The following is a 19981-nucleotide window of genomic DNA, read 5'->3' on the forward strand; positions in this document are numbered from 1 at the left end:
TGATTGAACTGTTTGTCTTGGGGATTGAGCTACTGTTTATTGTGCACTGGATAAAGAGCCCAGACTGAAGCTGACTGTGAGCCTGTATTGAATCCTGGTATGTGCTGATAGCCTACTGCTTAAAGGGGACTGTTTGCCACACACTTTCAGGTGGCTTATATGTGCTTAAGATTAAAGGTGAATGCTGCTGTTGGAACCGTGTATCAGGTCTACTAGAAACCTGCATGGAATAAAAGCTTTAAAATTGAAGTTGCTGGTGGCCATTTATTTCTTAACTGTACCAGGAGCCTGTGGCTGGAGGAGATTGTTCTATCCTTGGCTGCACCTAGAGGTACCTGGTTACAATGCATACACTCACTTCCCCAGTGTCCCCACCCCCTGAGGGCCAGATTTCCAAGGCTTAAATTTGGGGGATGAGGGTTACTCAGCCTTTTCTTCTATAGTTGCTGCCAGTGGGATGAAGCCTGGTCTCCAGTTCATGGAGCAGCTTGAAGGGGAGATGAACTTTCTCTCATATACACATGCTGCCCTCATCCTCAACCCCTTCCCATCCATCCTCTTCTCCAGCACTATTGTCTTCCTCTTCCTCCTTCCCAGTGGCCCTAACACACTTTCCCCTATCTGCCCCCCTTTCCCAACTCGACCCCAGCATTCTCCTCCTTTCCCCCTCCTACCTCAGCAACCATGTTCCAATTCGACTATAAAAAGGGTACAGTTTCAGCAGTGGCCACCAGGTGCCAGTAGCGTTCATTACAATAATAGGAGGGATAAACATACAAACATTGTAATTGACTTATATATTAGAACATTAAAATTTTTTCCAGGGGGTTGGTGGTATTAGATGAGGAGCCTGCATCTCCTCTTTTCTAATGTCTCTGGATTATGTGGATCCTTCAGTGGGAGGAGCTGCATTGCTCTCTGGGCTGGTCTGATTCTCTTCTGTTAACATCTGTTTGTACTGCCGTTTGAAGAATCCAAGCTGTGAAATGACAACACAGCACAGGGTCAGACACTGTGGTTAGAGCAGTGGTTTATGAACAAGCAAAGCCAGGGGTCAGATCCCACGAGTGCTCCTCGCTATCACTTCACCCTTTATTGCTCAGGTACAAACTTAAGGGACCTTTTACTAAGCACTACCACATGCTTCTCACATGCCAGAATGCACTACTGCGCAGCGCGCTCAGGCACCCTGCGGTAGTTCAGGCATCTGCACATGCTTCCCAGACGCTAAAAAATAATTTTGCATTTTTTAACACTAGGGGTGTGTTTGGGGGGGCAGAGAATAGGGGTGCCTAGCGCTAATCAGCGCAGCTACATTGCCTCACGCCGACCAATTAGGGCATGGTTAGCCCATGAACCCTTTCTGCCTACTAAATAGGTGTAGTAAGCGCTGAAGTGCTAATGGCCATGCGCTAATTTGGAAATTAGACCCTTGCCGTTAATGGGAAAATGGAAATGCAGACCATTTTACAGCCGTGCAGGGGGCAGACTGACCATTTGGGCAACCAGGCAGTGCCTGAGGGTCCATTGGCTCTAGGGGGATCAGAGGCTGTGCCCGGATGCCTGCCGCACACTACAGCTTTCCCTGGTCCTACCTTTAAAGCAGGGGTGTAGCCAGACCTCGGAGGGAGGGGGAGCCAGAGCCCGAGGTGGGGGGCACGGTTTAGACACCTCCCCGCCACCGACCCCCCCCCCGCCACTGTGAACCCCCCCCCCCGCCGCCGCAACCCGCCCCTGCCGCTGCCACCGCAAAAACCCTCCCCTGTCGCCACCAGGTACCTTGTTTACTGGTGGGGGTCCCCAACCTCTGCCAGCTGAAGAGTCTTCTTCAGCGCCGGTCGACTCTGGCGTCTTCGCTGTGTGATGATCTGTTTCGAACTCCTGACGTCCTGCACCGTGCACGTCCTATATGTAGCCCCGTGCAGGACGTAAGGCGTCAGAAACATTATCACACAACGAAGGCGCCGGAGTCGACCGGCGCTGAAGACTCTTCGGTTGGTGGGGGTTGGGGACCCCCACCAGCAAACAAGGTACCTGATGCGGCGGCGGCAGGGGGGGGTTGGTGGCTGGGGGGGGTCAATTATAGAGGGGGCCAGGGCTTAATCTGCCGGGGGGGGGGGGGGGCATGTTCTTTCCTTCCCATTGTGCTGCCGCTCTTCCCCCTGCTCAGCACCACTGTACTTTCAAAATGGCAGCCAAGACTCCCTGCAGAAGTCTCATGAGACTATCGCGGGAAGTCTCGGCCACCATTTTGAAAACCCAGCAGGGGGCAGGAAGAACATACTCCCCCCCACCTCCCACCCTGCAGAGACCACTAGACCACCAGGGCCCTTCAGGTAGGCCCGGGACAGCAGGGGCGTTGGCTGGGGGGGGGCAGCAGCACAGTGGTAGGTGGGGTGTCAGGCACAGGGGCGTATCTGCGTGGGGCCACAGGGGCCTGGGCCCCCGCAGATTTTGCCCCGGACCCCCCTACCGCCGTTAACACTCCCTCCCCCGCCTACCGCCGTCACCTACCCCGAGGTCCGCTTCCTCCGGCTTTTTAAAATATTGCTTCAGATGGCGGGGATCCCAACCCCCCGCCAGCCCAGCCGCGATCTTTAACTTTTTCATCCTCGTCGTGCAGCGCGCTGTGAAAGCTGCATGCATCTTTAGTTCCAGTTGGATGGAGTCTGACGTCGCAGCACGTTGTAACGTCAACGTGCTGCGACGTCAGACTCCATCCAACTGGAACTAAAGATACATGCAGCTTTCACAGCGCGCTGCACGACGAGGATGAAAAAGTTAAAGATCGCGGCTGGGCTGGCGGGGGGTTGGGGTCCCCCCCGCCAGCTGAAGCAATATTTTAAAAAGCCGGAGGAAGCGGACCTCGGGGTAGGTGACGGAGGGAGGGAGGGTTAACGGCGGTAGGGGGGGGGGTTGACGGCGGTGGGGGGTTTGACGGCGGTAGGGGGGGGGCTGACGGCGGTAGGGGGGGCTATAATGTGCCCCCTCTACCGCCGAACCTCAGATACGCCCCTGGTCAGGCAGCAGCCGGGTGGCGGACCCAGACCACCCTCAGTGCCCGGGGGCCCAGATCACTCTCAGTCCGCCCCTGCAGCTGCGCTAAAAGTGGCCTCAGCACACGGGAAAACCCACACGATAATCATAGCGCATGGCCCCTTTTAACGCAGCTTAGTAAAAGGGCCCCTTAGATTGTAAGTCCTCTGGAGACAGGAAAGTACCTAGTGTATCTGAATGTAACTCACACTGAGCTACCACTGAAAAAGATGTGAGCTAAATCCTAATAATTCATTAAATAAATAGCATAGGATCATAGTACAAAACAGTCTACATGACCCAGCACAGGTTCAGAGTACAACACAGGATAAAACACACTGCACAGGGTCACAGTACAGCACGGGGTCTCAGTATAGTACATACTGCACAATACAATATCAAAATACAACACACCAAACGCAGGCTACAGTGCGGGTTTTGAGACCTATAGCAGGGCACAACACTGAAGATATCAAGGAAACAGTAGTGAGGACAGAGAGAAGGAGAAGGTACGAGTGTATCAGGAGAGCTCCGGAAGGAAACAGTACTAAGAAGATAGTACAGTTATTTCTAGGGGAGCTCCCCAGGGAATAGTACTAAGGACAATGCGAGGGAGAAGATACAGGGTGTTTACAGTGCAATGAGAGAAACAGGGTACACAGTTTAAGGGAGTCTGGCATGGAAGGGTATTAAGGACAGTGCAAGGAACAGGGTACAGTGAGTATTTGTGCAAACTATCTACCAGTAAGTCTATTCCTTTGGCAACACATGTAAAATTGTCCTGCCAATAAGGTTATCTGAATCTGTTTAAGAGGAATCTGGCAGGGAATGGTATTGAAAAGTACGGAATTTTTGGCAGTAGACTGAAAGCAAGTGTGTAAACAATCCAAAGCAATGGCACACACCCAACACGAATGAAAAATGTGCACAGTAATAGTGAGACACACAAAACCCTAAATCAGTGGCAACCACCACCTTGCACAGGATAATCTATTGAATAAATTTCACTTCTGGGAGAAAAGACCTCATATGGCCAGCACAATGACTGTAATGCCACCGAGCAAGTGAATTTTCACATTCTTCTGCCCATTTATAATCATAGGTCAAAAACTCCCACTATAATACTCAAAGACCAAACAACAGTGGCGTAGCGAGGGGGGCTGCCACCCGGGGCGGGGTGGTTCGCTGTTGCACCCCCCCTCCCCGGGTGCAGCACAATGACATACCCCCCCTCGGCGCATCGACACCCCCCCGACCCAGTGCCCACCCTCTTCCGGCCAACCAGCTCCCTACCTTTAAAAAAATATCGGACTCCGAAGCGAGGCGCAGCACCTCGCGCCTGCACGTAAAAGAAATGTGCACCGTCTCATCGGGCCTTCTCTCGCTCTGTCTGTCCCGCTCTCCGCTGACGCAACTTCCTATTTCTGCAAGGGCGGGACAGACAGAGCGAGAGAAGGCCTGATGAGACGGTGCACATTTCTTTTACGTGCAGGCGCGAGGCGCTGCGCCTCGCTTCGGATTCAATATTTTTTTAAAGGTAGGGAGCTGTTTGGACGGAGGAGGGTGGGCACTGGGGGGGGGTGTCGATGTGCCGAGGGGGGAAGAGCTGGCAGGGAGCACCCCCCCCCCCCCAGCTGACACCCAGGGCGGACCGCTCCTCCCGCCCCCCCCCCCCTTGCTACGCCACTGCCAAACAACAATCTTATGGCTGGCTAAATATAATTCAGACAACCCTGTTCATACAATGACACCCCACAATTTTAAATTTTTTTTCTTATAAAGGGAATTGTGCAAACGTGACCAAGGTCACCATTGCTCAGCACGTTGCAGTCACCTGGATCACCAACGCTATCTCACCTTATACAGCACTGCAGTGATGATCGCCAGCAACACTAGACCTCCCACGCTGCTTCCAATCACAATTGGCAGGTAATTATATTCCTCATACACCTCAACAGACGTTACTACCTGTGAAGCAGAGGAAAAGTGCGCCATACACTGTAACTTCCTTCATTTTAAGCCCCAAGTCTCAGTAAGGGGTGGGCAAATGGTTTGGCCTAAGGGCTGCAGTGGTGGTTCATACCTAAATGGTGGGCAACCTCATTGGTGGGAAAGGGGGCTGACATCATGACAGCTTACAGTAGCGACCTCACTGTCAGCCCAAGGATGTCACTTCCTTCCAGAGGCCAGAAGACATGATGTCACCATTGAAACAACCCTTGCTAAAGTCTCCAATGACCTGTTCTTGGCAAGATCCAAAGGACTCTATTCTATCCTCATCCTTCTTGATCTATCTGCTGCTTTTGACACTGTTGATCACTACCTACTCCTTGATACACTGCCCTCACTTGGATTTCAAGGCTTTGTTCTTTGCTGGATTTCTTCTTCTCTCGCCCATCGCACTTTTAGTGGATACTCTGATGGATCCTCCTCCACTTCTATCTCACTATAAGTTGGTGTACCTCAGGGCTCTGTCTTGGGACCACTTCTTTTCTCCATCTATACTTCTTCCCTTGCTGCTTTGATCTCATTCCATGGTTTTCAGTATCACCATTATGCTGATGACTCCTAGATCTACTGCTCCACACCAGAAATTTCAGCAGGAATCCTGGCCCAAGTATCAGCCTGCCTGTCTGATGTTGCCTGGATGTCTCACCGCCATCTGAAACTTAACATGACCAAGACTGAGCTTCTTATCTTTCCCCCTAAACCCACCTCTCCTCTTCCCTCATTCTCTATCTTTGTGACTAACACTCTCATCCTCCCTGTCTCATCAGCTCACAACCTTGGAGATCATCTTTTGACTCCTCTCTCTCTCTTTCTCTGCACATATCCAATGGACTGCTAAAACCTGTCATTTCTTTCTCTATAATATCACCAAAATTCATCCCTTCCTTTCTGAGCACACTACCAAAACCCTTATCCACACACTTATCACCTCTCACTTAGACTACTGCTTCTCACAGGTCTCCTACTAGCCATCTCGCTCCCCTTCAATCTGTTCAGAATTGTGCTACACAATTTGTGTAGTACAGTGAGCTGCTGTGAGAGATCACAGTAGCTATTTTAGACTGGTGCCACAAGGGGCAGGAGCAAGGGGACTGCGCTCCTGCCCCCAATGGCCCTACTGGACCACCAGGGATACAGGTATGCCCGGAGGAAGGGCCTGCCTGTTCTGCTGGGAGGAGGGGCCAGGGGGTCTTGATGTGGGCTGGGAGGGGGGAGGGAAAGAAGGGAACGTTGGCAGGGGGGGCTTGAGGGGGCTAGGGGGCTTTAGTGAAAAACAAAATTTAAAAAAGGTATTTTAAAAAGTTATGCGGGCTTGCTGACCCGATATTCAGCCAGGGCCGCATAACTTTTATGCGGTCCTGGCTGAATATGTGCTGGGTTCCCAGCCTACCCAAAAAAATCCCCAATATTTAGTGCCGGTACTGAACATCAGGGAATAAGTTAGCCGGCGCCGATCAGCATTTACAAAGATTCTGACTGTCGCCGGCTGTATATCAGGGGGGGGGGGGGGGGGGGGGAGGGGGGTATGATTTGGATTATTCTTTCCAATATTAATCACTTTGCATTTTTCCAAATTAAATTTAATCTGCCATTTGGATGCTCAGTCTTCCAGTTTCCTAAGGTGTTCCCTGCAATTTTTCACAATCCGCATGTGTTTTGACAACTTTGAATAGTTTCATGTCATTTGCAAATTTAGTGACCTCACTCGTTCTGATTTCCAGATCATTTATAAATATATTAAATAGCCCAAGTCCCAGTATAGCTCCCTGTGGCACTCCACTATTCACCCTCCTCCATTGAGAGAAATGTCTATTTAACCCTACCCTCTGTTTTCTGTCCAATAACCAATTCTTAATCCACAGAAGGACATTGCCTTCTATCTCGTGACTCCTTAATTTTTCTCAGGAGTCTCTCATGAGATACTTTGTCAAAAACATTCTGAAAATCTAGATACACTACTTCAACCGGCTCACCTTTCTTTTCCCCCTGGAAATGGCGTGTGCTCGGGGTGGTTATAGAAGTTGCCCTTCTAATGGTGCTAGTATGGTAATATAGGTCAGCACGAGTAACGCACAATCTGTTTGATACATAAATCTAAGCAGAAAAGGATGTGTTTGCAAATGAAGCAGGGCATCTGCCTTTGTACTTACGCTGGTCTTTAGGAACTTCTCACTCTGTGGAAAGATGTGGCTGTACATGGAGCTGCTGTAGCTGATCTCGGCAGAGCTGAGGAGAGAAAGCTTCTTCTGCTTCATCTGTAACGCAAAAAGATGGTGGAAAGGTGGACTTTTGCTGTCTCTCCTCCAAACTATTCATGAAGCCTTGCCCCCCCCCCCAACAAATACACCCGTCGAAGTTATTTAATTTAAACGTATTTTTATTGAACACTAGGAAAACAAATAAACCTTATAAGTAATATACAACAATTCATGAGAGGTCTTTGCTCTTATAACACCCCCCCCCCCCCCCCATCGTTCTCTTCTTTTCTTCTATCCCCACCTTATCTCACTTATTTAAATCATACACAACTGGAAAGGCATTTCCATGCGAACAATGGGGGTCATTTTGTAAAGCAGGTGCTAATATTTGATGTGCTGATTACATGCACAAATGTTTAGCATAGCAACATACACACATATGTGTGCATATACTTGCATAAATATGCACTATTCCATAAATATGTGCATATCTTGCATACTGCATATTTCACAGGTAGACATATAGGGGTCATTTTACCAAGCAGCAGTAAAATGTTTTTGATGCGTGCTAAGGCCCCCTTTTACCACAGAAGGTAAAAGGCCATCTTTTTTTTTTTTTTTTAAAGAAATGGCCATGCGGCAAGTGAACCTAATGGCTGGTGTAAGTGCTTGCGTCTAACAGTGTGTATATACCTGATTATGCTAATGCTTTATAAAGGAAAATAGGTGCCACATTTTCACCCTTCAGACACCTAAATATAAATATGATGTTATAGTGGAGGAGTGGCCTAATGGTTAGTATAGTGGGCTTTGATCTTGGCAACCTGGGTTCAGTTCCCACTGCAGATCCTTGTGACCTTGGGCAAGTCATTTAACCCTCCATTGGCCCAGGTACAAAAAAAAGTCTTAGATTGTGAGCCCTCTAGGGACAGAGAAAGTATCTGTGTATAATGTGTATAGCACTGACTACATCTACTGGCACTACAGAAATGATTAGTAGTAGTAATTAACCCCAATGGGATGAAAGCCAGGACCTGTTTCACCTTCCTTTTGTCCAGGAGAATCCGCCTGAGGCGGAGAACTCAAACACCCCACAGAAAATCACAGAAGTGTGAAGAAAGAGAGTGGGAGGTTGACCATGGATACCAAAGACTGGAGAGATGAACACATATAATCAACCTTTTATTGATAAAAAAGACTCGACACAAATGTTGTGTTTCGGCCTGCATCAGGAGTCTGTATAGACGGGGAACATCTGATGCGTTGATGTTGTGAAATGGAGGATTATTCGTGTACGTGTGGTAATGTAAAATCTTTTGTTAAGGGTCTTTTTAAAGACCATCTATTCCAATCCCTCATAACAAAAGATTGTACATTATCACACGTACACGAATAATCCTCCATTTCACAACATCAACGCATCAGATGTTCCCCGTCTATACAGACTCCTGATGCAGGCCGAAACACAACATTTGTGTCGAGTCTTTTTTATCAATAAAAGGTTGATTATATGTGTTCATCTCTCCAGTCTTTGGTATCCATGGTCAACCTCCCACTCTCTTTCTTCACACTTCTGTGATTTTCTGTGGGGTGTTTGAGTTCTCCGCCTCAGGCGGATTCTCCTGGACAAAAGGAAGGTGAAACAGGTCCTGGCTTTCATCCCATTGGGGTTAATTACTACTACTAATCATTTCTGTAATGCCAGTAGATGTAGTCAGTGCTATACACATTATACACAGATACTTTCTCTGTCCCTAGAGGGCTCACAATCTAAGACTTTTTTTTGTACCTGGGGCAATGGAGGGTTAAATGACTTGCCCAAGGTCACAAGGATCTGCAGTGGGAACTGAACCCAGGTTGCCAAGATCAAAGCCCACTATACCACTCTCTTTCTTCACCTTCCTTTTGTCATAGGGCTATACTTTCACTTTACATCTGACACCCTTCATGGAACCATCATAGACAACTTGTTTCTTTCCTCATCATTTGGCTCACATCAGGCAGTCATCATCCACTGGCTCCTTTATTACTTCATGTTTTTGTCTGGCTCTCATTGTGGAGCTATTGTTCACATATTTCCATATGCTTTCCCATCTCATACAGGAACTATCATGCCATGGCCTCATATCCTCTGAAAATTGTATAATGTATTAATAAAGCATCGAGTGATGATCAAAATTGAACCCTTTGATGGGGCAGGTGGGGGAAGGAGTGTTGGGAAGTGGGTTGGGGAGTTGGAAAACTGTTCCATGTATTAACAGGAAGTTAGAGACCAGGGAATATGAGAAAATTACTGTTGTTGATTGGCATTCAATTACGTGGCACTACTCTGTTTTGGATGGTTATTCATGGATATTATAAAAAGTTTTCATTACAAAAAAAAAAAGAGAATCTTCCATGGCTCTGGTTGGTACAGTTAAATCTCACCTCTGGAATCCAACTGTAGCCAACTTCCCCTTCCACCACAAACTTCAGCATGGTGTTGTTCTGCAGAGGCTGAAGGTCACACTGAATCTTCTTACATGTGGCTACAGTGCAGTCCTGGGGCAGAAAACAGGTATAATCTTAATGAGGACAATGAAAATAAGGTTATGTGTGAGTGAATATGTAAAGCACAGTGTCTTCAAAATGAAAGAAGACATTCCCATGGATTAGGGGTGGGGGTGAGTCCTTGCTATGTGTAGAGAAATGCACACACATCTTTTGACCACAGTCTAGACTATAGTTGAGGCTTCCATGTAATAAATTACATTAGGACTCGTGCATGAATGTTATCGTGTGAATTACTGTTAATGCAGATATAATGCAACCTGATGTGAAAAAAAATGCAATTAAGCAAAAAACATGCAAAGTAGCTAATAAATTTGGATCAGTGCATATCACATTAAGTAATGCAGTTTGCATTATGACATGCTGGGAACTCAAAAACATAACTACATCTCCGGGAGCCCTTATATACACCTCTCATTTTCAGCACACCTGACCCAAAATCTCTCACCAAGATGAAAGTTGGCCAAAGCTGCTTTGACCATTGTCGCCCCCTCCCTCCCATCTGTCTCCCTCCCTGATGGCAGCAGCTTTCTGAGGATACCGTAATTCCCTACGTCATTCACAAAATCATGATCCCAAGAGGAAAAACAAAGTTCTGGAAGGTTCTATGTGTTGTGTTAGCTTCAAGCGTGCCTCAGAAGGCCTGACTTCATTATCATGATGTATTTAAGAATACTCAAGAACCTCTCAGCTTGCAAGAGCTCAGCCAGAATGGCATCGACTCTCAGGGCTGAAATGAACAGCATGGTCACAAGATGGCGCCATCAAGCCAAATATCACCAAATTGTGTTTCTGGAAGGACTTTTCCAGGAAAGGGCCAGGCAAAGAGGGTCACGTCAGCTCCTCCTCCAAGCCTCCGGAATTTTGTTGTCATCTCCAGATTTCCTTGCATTTCCATTTATTATTTCATATTCTACACTTCCCCTTGTATATGAGAGCAGTTTACAACAACAATTAATGTTACTGTTACAAAAAAATCCTAGACCTAAAACAAATACGCTTTTCCTAAAAAATAATAAAAACCTTACAGGTATCATCTAATCCATTCCTTCTCTAGACCCTGTCATCCCTCATCAGTGGCGTAGCTAGGTGGGGCCACGGGGGTCTGCCCCCCCCCCCCCAATTTCATCCGGGCCCCTGGTTTTGCTGGCAGGGGTCCCCAACTCCCACCAGCCAAAGCCTTCTTCAGCGCCGGTCTGCCGCATTCCCTGCCCTCTGCTCTTTCTTCCTCCTGACATCCTGCACGTTCCTTTAAGTGAAACTGAGTATGCTCAGTTTCACTTAAAGAAGCGTGCACAGGACGTCAGGAGGAAGAAAGAGCAGGGCAGTGAATGCGGCCAACTGGCACTGAAGAAGGTTTTGGCTGGCGGGGTTTGGGGACCCTCGCCAGCAAAAGTATTTGCTGCCGGGGGGGGGGGGGGGGGGGGGAGTGGCGAGGCGGTGGGGAAAGGTGAGGCGGTGGTGGGGAGGTGAGGTGGGAGGGTGGCTGAGGAGGCGACGGCGAGGCGGCAGACTAAAATGTGCCCCCCACCTTGGGCTCTGGCCCCCTCCCACCTTGAGGTCTGGCTACGCCCCTGTTTCATGTATTGGTTTTGTGCAAACACATTGCTGGACAGGCCTGCATTTATTTGCATCCATGCCTGAAACATTTTTCAGGAGCATCCAGGAATGTCAGCATCAGGGAATCCATCAAATATATCATAGAAACCAGCAAAATCCACTTCAGTCTAGTAACAGTTTTGACAGATCTGCACTCCAGCTTGGGGATGTCTCAGTAACTCTGGAAATGGATTGTCAGAGGGATGAAGAACCTTTCTCTCTTTCTCTCTTCTATTGTGTCCTTGTCCTCTTTTCTCTTCTGCTGCTGTTTTCCTGGCCAGAACCAGGACTGGTACAAAGGTATTAGGCAACTCTGCAGCCTTGCACCCCCTCCAATTATCTTTTAGGCCCCTTCTCCCACCCCCACCATCACCCCTCCCAGAATAACCTGGACAAAGTTGTTATTTGAAATCTGCTCACCCTTCTTACTAGTAAAAGTTCCTTCTGTTATTTCTTTGAGTTTGTGTGGTTGTCAGGACCCATTGTTTGGCTTTGACTGACTGCAGCTGCTCTTTGGCCCCTCCCCTCCCCAAGAAGCTGCTGCCCTAGGCAATCACCTAGTCCCGCCTAATGGTTCGGTCACCCGTGTCTAAAAGCAACTTTTCTTTTCTCCCCTAACCCCTGTCCCTTGCTTTTTGTCCAATTTCTTTTTTTTTTTTTTTTTTTAATTATTTAATTTTTTGGGTAGATTTTATGTCCTCTTAATATGGTGATTTTGCTTTGCTGTGAATTATTGAAATGTGATACAGCAAATATTTAACTAAACTAAACATGAGATAGAGAGGACAGAAACACACTATAGTCTTGAAGGAGAAAAGCAGAGGGGCATGGACAAAAGAGACTTCTTTACCAGAGTTGGCTGTTGGTTCGTTGCCTCCTTGATAAGGCCCGATCCTGTGATCTCCTCGGTCTCTTTGCACTGTACATCCTGAGGCTAAAGAAGAGGAAACACAGGATGATCAGACAGATCTGTCCATCAGGACAAATGATCTTCCAGAATTCAGACAGCTGCAAGTTTTATCTACATAGGGTTACCATATGTCTGGATTTACCCAGACATGTCCTCTTTTTGAGGACATGTCCGGAAAACCGGGCAGGTTTTGCCAATCTGCCCATTTGTCCGGATTTCTGGACAAACAGGCAGACTGACAGTCGGCCTGCCCGTTTGTCCAGAAATCCGGACAAACGGGCAGATTGCTAGCCTCCCCTCCCCTTACTTACTACTGCCCTGGTGGTCTAGTGACCTCTTCCGCCTTCGGGGCAGGAAAGAGCCCCCTCTCTCCTGCCAGGAGCGCTGCCCTGCAAGCATCCTTCCTGTTCGTGATCTCGGCGCCGATTCAAAATGGCCGCCGAGAGTTGAAGTGACCTCGCGAGACGTCAACTCTTGGCGGCCATTTTGAATCGGCGCCAAGATCACGAACAGGAAGGATGCATGCAGGGCAGCGCTCTGGGCAGGAAAGAGGGGGCTCTTTCCTGCCCCGGAGAGGTCACTAGACCACCAGGGTGGTAGTAAGGTAAGGGGAGGGGGGTGACAGGGAGGGGGAGTGACGGGGTGTGTGACAGGGGGGAGGGGAAAATGTGACAGACGGAGCGAGGGTGTGAAAGGGGGTGGGGCATGAAAGGGGGGTGGGCATGTGTCCTTTTTGGGGGACAAAATATGGTAACCCTATATCTACAGGACACTGCCTGGGTGAAAGACAACAGGAATAACAGCCAGAGATCAGTCAAGAATTCAATCTGATGCACTTCTCTCATTGCAGAGCTACCAGAGGGGAAGAGTCAAGAATTGTTGATGGCTATTAGGATATTAGGAAGGTGATATAAGTGAAATCATTTGGACAGAATGGCATAGTAAGAAAATGGTTATATGTAGCCAGACTTCAATAGACATAAATCTCTTGTTAGTGTAGCTAGGGGAGTAGCTTTAGTTCAGTAGTACAGTCCCTCACCTGAAGCTGGAAGGTTGCAGGTTTGAGCTGTAAAATAGTCTGATCTGCATGGTCACCCTGTAATACAGGGAAAGAACTTAGTATGATTTACTACTACTACTTAACATTTCTAGAGCGCTACTAGGGTTACGCAGCGCTGTACAAATTAACAAAGAGAGACAGTCCCTGCTCAAAGAGCTTACAATCTAATAGATAAGAGTGAGACAAATATAGGACAATCAAGCCATTGTGACATCACTGATGAGGTTGGCTCTTAGGCATTGGTGGAATGAGGCATTATGACATCACAATCTCAGCTCTGGATACCAGAGACTGAAACTCTTCACACTAAGGGGGGAAGTGGGCCAAGTATAGGACAGTCGAGCCATTGTGACATCACTGATGAGGCTGGCTCTTAGGCATTGGTGGAATGAGGCATTATGACATCACAATCTCAGCTCTGGTTAAATCACTGCTATATGTAATACTACTACTACTACTTAACATTTCTAGAGCGCTACTAGGGTTACACAGCGCTGTACAAATTAACAAAAAAGGACGGTCCCTGCTCAAAGGAGCTTACAATCTAAAGGACGAAATGTCAAGTTGGTGCAGTCTAGGTTTCTTGAGTAGAGGTACAATAGTTAGGTGCCGAAGGCGACGTTGAAGAGGTGGGCTTTGAGCAATGATTTGAAGATGGGCAGGGAGGGGGCTCAGGGAGTTTGTTCCAAGCATGGGGTGAGGCGAGGCAGAAAGGGCGGAGCCTGGAGTTGGCGGTGGTGGAGAAGAGTACTGAAAGGAGGGATTTGTCTTGAAAGCGGAGGTTACGGGTAGGAACGTAAGGGGAGATGAGGGTAGAGAGGTAAGAAGGGGCTGCAGATCGAGTGCATTTGTAGGTGAGTAGGAGAAGCTTGAACTGTATTCGGTATCTGATTGGAAGCCAGTGAAGTGATTTGAGGAGAGGGGTGATATGAGTGTATCGGTCAAGGCGGAAGATAAGACGTGCAGCAGAGTTCTGAACGGACTGAAGGGGGGATAGATGGCTAAGTGGGAGGCTAGTGAGGAGTAGGTTGCAGTAGTCAAGGCGAGAGGTAATGAGAGAGTGGATGAGAGTTCAGGTGGTGTGCTCGGAGAGGAAGGGGCGAATTTTGCTAATGTTATAGAGGAAGAAGCGACAGGTCTTGGCTATCTGCTGGATATCAGTAATTCTTCACTGATCCCTCACACACTGCAATAATCTCCTTTGGGAAAGGTAATGAACAGGGTCCTGCCTAATAATACATGACAGGGAGGGTGAAAGGTAGTGAAGACAGCCCTGTCTAATGACACACTGCAGGTACTGACTGCTGGAGCCACTTGGGGACTTGTAGCTTAATGTGACATATATTGCCTGGGTCCAGATCACAGCTTGTTCCAGAACGGAGTTAATAATTCACACTGTTAAGAGTCTGAAACTGCTGATGCTTCCTTCAGCCAAACCCACTCTGCAACTCTGCTCCTACCTTCTCTTCGGTCACTCCAGTCACGCTCCACACAGGGGCTGAACCAAGTCTAACTGGGATTAAAAACGTGGCTGTAACGTTCAGGCTACGCCGGCCAAGGTTTTCCACCTATCAAAAAAAATGTTTAATTTGTAGATTAATGAATAAATCTAGGACAAAATTCATTCTGAGGACTCTGGTTGCCGAACCCTATGCTCTTTGTAATGTGATATCTCCCCCTTGTGGCCAGTCTTCATAATGCAGGTGTCATTTTTATGGAGCATTTTCTTTTGGTTGAAATTTCTACCACATGTGACAGAGAAAAATTTCTCAGCATGCCAGACCTGGCTGAATTTTGGTGGATTGGTTCCTCCTTTGTTCTTTTTCCAATATTTTGAGTTCTACTTGTTCACATAAAAAAAATACAGCTATGTTTTTTGTTTAAATAAATGTCTCTACTCTCAGCCAAGCACATACACCAAATGTCTGAACCTGCGGTTCCTCTCGTACTGAGCAGGATTACTATTGCAACGACGCATCATCAGTAGGGTAAAACTAACCTATCGTTCTGTTTAGACATTTGGTGTATGTGCTTGGCTGAGGAGCCAATGGGGCGATAGTAATCCTCTAAGTCAGAATCCCCCCTAAACAGAACGATAGGTTAGTTTTACCCTACTGATGATACGTCGTTGCGATAGTAATCCTGCTCAGTACGAGAGGAACCGCAGGTTCAGACATTTGGCTAGTTATAGCCACAAAGTTTCACTATGTAGCTATACGCTATGTTATGCACAAATACCTGAACAGTTCGATGAAGATTACATAAACAGAAAATCTGGATCACAACCATCCAAGAAAGTGCATATTACAACCTGTCAAAAAATAAATCAATTGGCTCAAACCCCCCCCCCCCAAACTTCTCAAATAACCACATTTTTAGAATTTTTGCGAAATGCCAAATAATTAAAATTAATATGAATTTCCAAAGGTAACGAATTCCATAATGCAACGGCTTGATAGCACAAAGAAGAATTAAATATAGATTTATATTTAAGACATCTAATAGATGGAAAATTCAACAGCATCAAACTGTGCATATCATATGAGGACTTAAAATGAAGTACACTAGCCCAGTGACAGTGGCGTTCCTAGGGGGGGGGGCAGTGGGTGCAGTCCGCCCCGGGTGCACGCCGCCGGGGGGTGCCGCGCGCGCCTGTCCTCCGTTGTTCCATGCTTCTTTTCTGCCCCGGAACAGGTTCCTGTTCCGGGGCAGAGAAGAAGCATGGAATAACGGAGGACAGGCACGCGCTGCACCCCCCCCCCCCCGGTGGCGTGCACCCGGTGGGGGGGGGGTCCTTCGTGGGGGGTCCTTTCGCCGGGGGGGGGGTCTGCGCTGCATCGGGGGGGGGGGGGGGGCGGGGCGCATCGGCGATCCGCCTCGGGTGCCAGTCCCCTCCTAGGAACGCCACTGCCCAGTGAACAAGATAAAAAGGCACTAGTCCATTTAATGTCTTAAAACAAAAATACAGAGCTTAAATTGAGACCTAGCCTCAACTGGAAGCCAATGCAACTTCTCCAAAAGCAGAGCAGCTGACTCAAACCTAGACACTGAAAATATCAAACACACTGCAGTATTCTGCAGTAATTGAATTCTATTGCCTAACAGTTTTAAACAGCCCACAAATACAATATTGTAGTAATCCACTCTGCACAAAACTAGCGCTTGAACCAACAATCTAAATTTAGCAAAACAAAAAAAAAATAATTGGGTATCACTCTTAACCGCTGCATAATGTAAAAAACATTTCTGAATCAACTACTCTAAACATAGGCACGACTTCGTCAGGGATAAATCTATGTGGATATATTAAGTATGCAAATATGTGCCTAATTTTGCCTAACAAACCCCATATGCAGAAACGACAGAGGCCAAGTATTTGGCTACTTTGTACTGTGTATCTTTAGGTTCTTTTCAAAAGGAAACTATACAGGTTTGTAGGTTTATCAGTGGCAGAATCAGGAATTAGATTGTGGTCTCATTGTTCCCAATTTCTTACTTTAACCATCTGGCCAATCCCAGATTTAAAAAAAAAAAAAAAAGTCTTTCCCTGAATCAACTGTTCCATTACTGTCCACACCGAGGCAACATCCAAACTGCCTGTATTGAGACAGAGTCCATGGGTGCTTTTTAGGGATGTATACAGAGAAAAAAAAAAGTTAGCTTGCGTTTGGATTTGTGATCCTTTTTCCTCACAAGTTTTGAACTTACTTTCAGTTTGTCTCACATATTCATGTTCTAAAAATGTGTTAACACGCATTAGAACATTTTTAACACATGCAAATTGATTTTATATGCATTAATCTATAGGTTAACTTGCATTAAATTGATGTTGGCACTCTGATTTTGAAGGCATGCTAATGAAGAGAATATGCTTTTTTTTATCTGCAGACTTTGCATTGTTTCAAAAGCAAAAATACAGTTATTAACTTATTAGGATGTATGATAGCGGGGATGGGACGACTTCCCTATGAAGAAAGATTAAGGAGGCTAGGGCTATTCAGCTTGGAGAAGAGATGGCTGAGGGGAGACATGATAGAGGTATATAAAATAATGAGTGGAGTGGAACAGGTGGATGTGAAGCGTCTGTTCACGCTTTCCAAAAATACTAGGACTAGGGGGCATGCGATGAAACTACAGTGTAGTAAATTTAAAACAAATCAGAGAAAATTTTTCTTCACCCAACGTGTAATTAAACTCTGGAATTCATTGCCGGAGAAAGTGGTGAAGGCAGTTAGCTTAGCAGAGTTTAAAAAGGGGTTGGACGGTTTCCTAAAGGACAAGTCCATAAACCGCTACTAAACGGACTTGGAAAACTCCAAAATCCCAGGAATAACATGTATAGAATGTTTGTACGTTTGGGAAGCTTGCCAGGTGCCCTTGGCCTGGATTGGCCGCTGTCGTAGACAGGATGCTGGGCTCGATGGACCCTTGGTCTTTTCCCAGTATGGCATTACTTATGTACTTATGTACTTATGTATTTATTACCTTTTTGAAAGAATTCACTCAAAGCGGTATACAGTAAGAATAAATCAAACATAAGCAATAGACAATTGCAGCAGTAAAAAATATTCAAATAACAATACAAAGTATGGCATAGTACATGTACTTCCACTTTCAGACATCTGCACCTGTTGTTTGTGAGGTTAGTTTTGCGATGGAAAATAACATGCGTGGAGCTGAAAGTGCAATCTGCATTACATCATTTTCTTCTCTGACCTAACTACGTCCTGGGAATGCCTTCTCTGATGCAGCTAAGGTGTATAGTTTTCAGCACATTAAAGGGCAGCATTTTTCAGATGACCACTTGATGTGGGTATATTGCTATTTATTCATATAAATGGATTTGATTTTTGTGATTACTCAGACAATCCACTGTCCATCACTGTGTTTACTCAGACCACAGTGAGGGCAATTTTTATTTATTTATTGCATTTGTGGAGGAGTGGCCTAGTGGTTAGGGTGGTGGACGTTGGTCCTGGGGAACTGAGTTCGATTCCCACTTCAGGCACAGGCAGCTCCTTGTGACTCTGGGCAAGTCACTTAACCCTCCATTGCCCCATGTAAGCCGCATTGAGCCTGCCATGAGTGGGAAAGTGCAGGGTACAAATGTAACAAAAATAAAATAGATACTATTGGAGATTCTACATGGAATGTTGCTACTATTGGAGATTCTACATGGAATGTTGCTATTCCAGTAGCAACATTCCATGTAGAAGCCTGCGCGGCCACATTGGTGATCTGCAAGGGCCGACTTCTACATGGAATGTTGCTAGTGGAATAGCAACATTCCATGTAGAATCTCAATAGTAGCAACAGTGGAGGAGTGGCCTAGTGGTTAGGGTGGTGGACGTTGGTCCTGAGGAACTGAGTTCAATTCCCGCTTCAGGCACAGAGCTCGTTGTGACTCTGGGCAAGTCACTTAACCCTCCATTGCCCCAGATACAAATAACTACCTAAGCCGCATTGAGCCTGCCATGAGTGGGAAAGCACAGGGTACAAATGTAATAAAAAAAACTAAATCCTACATTTTCCCACCTATTTGCAGGCTCAATGTGGCTTACAGAGTTTGGTTATGACATAATCATTACATGATATCAGATACAATTAGTAATGTACAAAGATTAGGTGAAGGAAGGTGTTAGGCAAGTTATTAGGTAGACTGTAATAATTGGGTGAGTTGGTGATGTAGTTTTGTAAGGTTATGGGTTCTCTTTGTAGGCCTTGTTGAATAGATGTGTCTTCAGAGATTTGCGGAAGTTAGTTATTTCATCAATAGCTTCCAGGGCTGTAGGTATTGCATTCCACAATTGTGTGCTCATGTAAGAGAAGGTGGTGGCGTGTATCAGCTTGTATTTTAATCCTTTACAGCTGGCGAAACATGGCCCATGTAGGGAACTTGGGAAGTTGTGTTGTTTTGAATGACGAAGTTTTGCACTATATATAAAAAAAGTTATACACTAACCAGGAATCTGTATGAAACGACTTATACACACCATTGACTGCATTAAACCTACTGATTAAGCTAAGTAACAGTGCTACATAATCTGTTTTAACAAAAAAATGTTTTTGGTTTACTTTGAAGATTTGATTGAGTTATAACTTATCAGGAGGAGGCAGGGTGTGCTATGATGTATGGAAAGGTGCTATAACATCTCAGTTCCTGAGTTTAAGTGTATACACCTAAAACTGAGCACATATCATAAAAAATGTTTTAATCTCTTTATTGTTTGTATATTTAAATTTTGAGTTAAAATTGGAGTTTCTGATTTTTACTTATTATCCAGGCATTGCCACTATTCAATGCCACAGCCCAGAGAACTATCCAAGAGTGTCCTAACTTGCCCAGATAGCCAGTGCTGAATATTGGCCAGACTGGGATAACATCCATTGGTCACCGAGGTGCCAGGTGTTCGAGTGCTGGTATCCAGATTATGTCTAGTCCCAAATCTGCCTACAGTGGTCAGCATTTCAAGGGCTGAATATCGCCTGTACTACGTGTGCCTTCAGGTAATGCTTCTATGTGTGACTGCTCTGTGTGTCTTAAGTCATATATGTTTAGTTTAAGGTTTTAAAGATTCAACTGGTGCAATGTGCCAATGAATTACACAGCTCAAGATG

At 46.3% G+C, this 19981-nt stretch overlaps 1 protein-coding gene across 1 annotated transcript in view; it reads right to left on the reverse strand.

The window, feature by feature from the left end:
* Positions 1-277: 277 nt before the first annotated feature.
* LOC115481366 (integrin alpha-M-like) overlaps positions 278-19981 on the reverse strand; it is a 152906-nt gene continuing 133202 nt past the window's right edge. Inside the window, 6 exon segments of the mRNA XM_030220448.1 lie at positions 278-979; positions 4894-5004; positions 7197-7301; positions 9672-9785; positions 12244-12327; positions 14824-14931. Coding sequence (XP_030076308.1) covers positions 881-979; positions 4894-5004; positions 7197-7301; positions 9672-9785; positions 12244-12327; positions 14824-14931 — 621 coding nt within the window. The 3' untranslated portion in view covers positions 278-880.

Source organism: Microcaecilia unicolor, chromosome 12, assembly GCF_901765095.1.
Source record: "Microcaecilia unicolor chromosome 12, aMicUni1.1, whole genome shotgun sequence".
In the NCBI taxonomy this organism is placed as follows: Eukaryota; Metazoa; Chordata; class Amphibia; order Gymnophiona; family Siphonopidae; genus Microcaecilia; species Microcaecilia unicolor.